The sequence below is a fragment of the Arachis ipaensis genome, chromosome B03 (assembly GCF_000816755.2).
Source record: "Arachis ipaensis cultivar K30076 chromosome B03, Araip1.1, whole genome shotgun sequence".
Lineage (NCBI taxonomy): Eukaryota > Viridiplantae > Streptophyta > Magnoliopsida > Fabales > Fabaceae > Arachis > Arachis ipaensis.
Genome location: NC_029787.2, coordinates 128,601,854 through 128,604,458, shown reverse-complemented (window position 1 = coordinate 128,604,458; position 2,605 = coordinate 128,601,854). Strand labels below are relative to the sequence as shown.

At 32.7% G+C, this 2,605-nt stretch overlaps 1 protein-coding gene across 1 annotated transcript; it reads left to right on the top strand.

The window, feature by feature from the left end:
• LOC107631760 (protein MOTHER of FT and TFL1) lies at positions 558 to 2,281 on the top strand. The gene is made up of 4 exons (XM_016335306.2): positions 558 to 992; positions 1,084 to 1,145; positions 1,261 to 1,301; positions 1,890 to 2,281. The coding sequence occupies exons 1-4, from the start codon at positions 786 to 788 to the stop codon at positions 2,108 to 2,110; spliced, it is 531 nt and encodes a 176-aa protein (XP_016190792.1). The 5' UTR covers positions 558 to 785; the 3' UTR covers positions 2,111 to 2,281.

The window sequence follows — 2,605 nt, the reverse complement described above, 5'->3', positions numbered from 1 at the left end:
GAAAAAAATTATTTAAAAAAAAAACCAAAAAAGAGTGCATTAATTAGAAAACTATTAGTCATTTAAATCCTTTTGTTATTGAATTATAGAATTAGAAAAATAATTTAGTGGAGAATCCAACATTGCAATTTGTGCCTTACTGCTGCTCTCTCTGTTCTCACTGCCCCTTGATTCTCTCTTGTAGACTCCACCAAACAGGAATTATGGATCCTTGTAGCTACCTCCCTCTAGTGCTTCTATTGAGGTGCATGAATGAGTGATGGCTGATGTATGCATCAGAACTCTTGTGCCTAGTGTGTTCTTTGGATGGCTCTGATCAGTCCATGTGGCACAATAGTACAAATAGGTGGGGCCTCTTCTCACACGTGTCATCCCTTTCCTACCCTAGATGATTTCCTGATGACATTACCCTCATGCATGAACCGTGGTTTTCATTGCATTAAAGATGAGAAGTGGCTACCTACTAGATATTTCTAATTTAATTTTTGTATTACTTGTGTGCATTAAAATTTAAATTATTGTTATAAAATGATTAATGTTACTTTGTTTTCAGTAAATTTTACGAGTATTTTGTTTACTTCTCCATATTTATTTGAGTACGTCCTAAGTTTTAATTTCAAAATAATACATAAATAACTAAATTATTGAGTCATCATCATCACTATTCACTAGTTATTACTTAATTCCTCTCCTAATTGGAGTCACATATGATGTCTATATAAAACCTCATGCCTGTGGGTCATATGAAAATCACACACAAATTGACAGTTATAATAATATAGTGTATGTGCATGATGGGAGCTTCGGTTGATCCTCTGGTAGTAGGGCGGGTGATTGGAGACGTGATAGACATGTTCGTTCCATCTGTAGGGATGTCTGTCTACTACGGCTCAAAGCACGTGACCAATGGTTGCGACATCAAGCCTTCCATGGCTACAAACCCACCCAAGGTTACTCTCACCGGCGGCAACATTCACAGCCTCTACACCCTCGTCAGTGGTCTCTCGTTAATTAATTACCATGCATGCTAAATTAAATTATTATTTTCAACTCACTTTTATTTCTATTTCAACCCATTCATAGGTTATGACTGATCCAGATGCACCAAGTCCTAGTGAACCAACCATGCGCGAGTGGCTTCATTGGTGGGTACCTTTCTACTACTCTCTGCTCTTTCTTTGCCCTTAACTGTACTCTTCCTCCTCTTTTTGTCCTTAACTGTACTCCTCCTCTTTACGCTCTTTAATTTGCAATTTACAGGGTCGTTGTTGACATTCCTGGCGGTGCAAATCCCAACCAAGGTATCATTCATTGTAACCAACACAAATTTAATATAATCAACCTTAGCCAGCATGTTTTTTCTCTTATTTTGTTTGTTTTCCTCCTCATCAACTTAGATATTAGTCATGTTTTACATAAAGTATTTTTTATTAGTTTAATATTAACAGTAATTAATTATAATAAAAATACATAAAATTAATTATAAAATATTTTTTATTTTTTAATTTAATTTATTTAAAATTTTTAAAATAAAAAATTTATTTTAAATTTTAATATATTTTTTAATTTTATTTTAAATGTACAAATTAGATGACGCGTGTTTATTAATAGAGTATTCTCACTCAAAGTAATGACACGTAGAAACCTAGACTTCCATGTCACCAATTACAGTAGTCATCCTCATCATATTGCTAAAGTCTCTATACTAATTATTCATATATAATAATTAAAATATATGTCCTGTAAACAAATTGTAGATCAACTTGCTCCAAAATTTAGCTATCTTTATTTATTTAGGTTGAATTAATGGTGGCATGCATGTTTATTATATATATATATCCCGAAAAAAATACATGTATGAGTTCATGGCAAGCATGCATGTGACTCAGGAAAGGAGATAGTAGCTTATATGGGACCTCGGCCACCTGTGGGAATTCACCGATACATACTGATATTGTTTGAGCAGAAGGGAGTTTTGGGAGGAGTGGAACAACCAGCTACACGCGCGAACTTCAACACTCGCTATTTTGCCAGACAATTCAATTTAGGACTTCCGGTGGCTACAGTTTATTTCAACTCCCAGAAAGAGCCTGCTTCTAAGAGACGTTGATCCTTCTCAATCAATCAACTATATATGCATCATCCTCCTTAAATTAAATAATGAGAACCATGTTAAGAGTGTTTACATACAGTCATAATATATGTAATTACTTAGTATTATGTACTCCTTTAAATTTCAGTATTATTATTAACTAAATGTTAAGCAAGTATGTTTTATCTACTCTTCAACAATAAGTATATGCTTCTTGGTATAATAAATCGACATAAGAAATTATAAATATAGATATAGATATAAATGGGAATGGATCCTTTCCATTTTTTTAATACTTGAGAGAATAAAGTGTAATTTTATAAGTGGGACCAAAATTAAATAGAAAAGAGAGAGCAATGAAATGTGAGATTTTACATTGGACACCATCTAATTTTTTTTTATTAGAGAGGATCCACTTTCAGATTTCTGTGTACTTTTTCTCTTCTTAATATTCATCCACCTATATAAATAATTACTATCAATATAAATTAAAGATTATAAAGAGCACAATAT

Bases quoted from the DNA above. Each gene is read 5' to 3' on its own strand.
- LOC107631760 (XM_016335306.2), top strand. From the start codon at position 786: ATGTGCATGATGGGAGCTTCGGTTGATCCTCTGGTAGTAGGGCGGGTG. The intron at 993-1,083 runs GTCAGTGGTCTC...ACCCATTCATAG, and splicing joins TTCACAGCCTCTACACCCTC to GTTATGACTGATCCAGATGC. The intron at 1,302-1,889 runs GTATCATTCATT...CATGTGACTCAG, and splicing joins CGGTGCAAATCCCAACCAAG to GAAAGGAGATAGTAGCTTAT.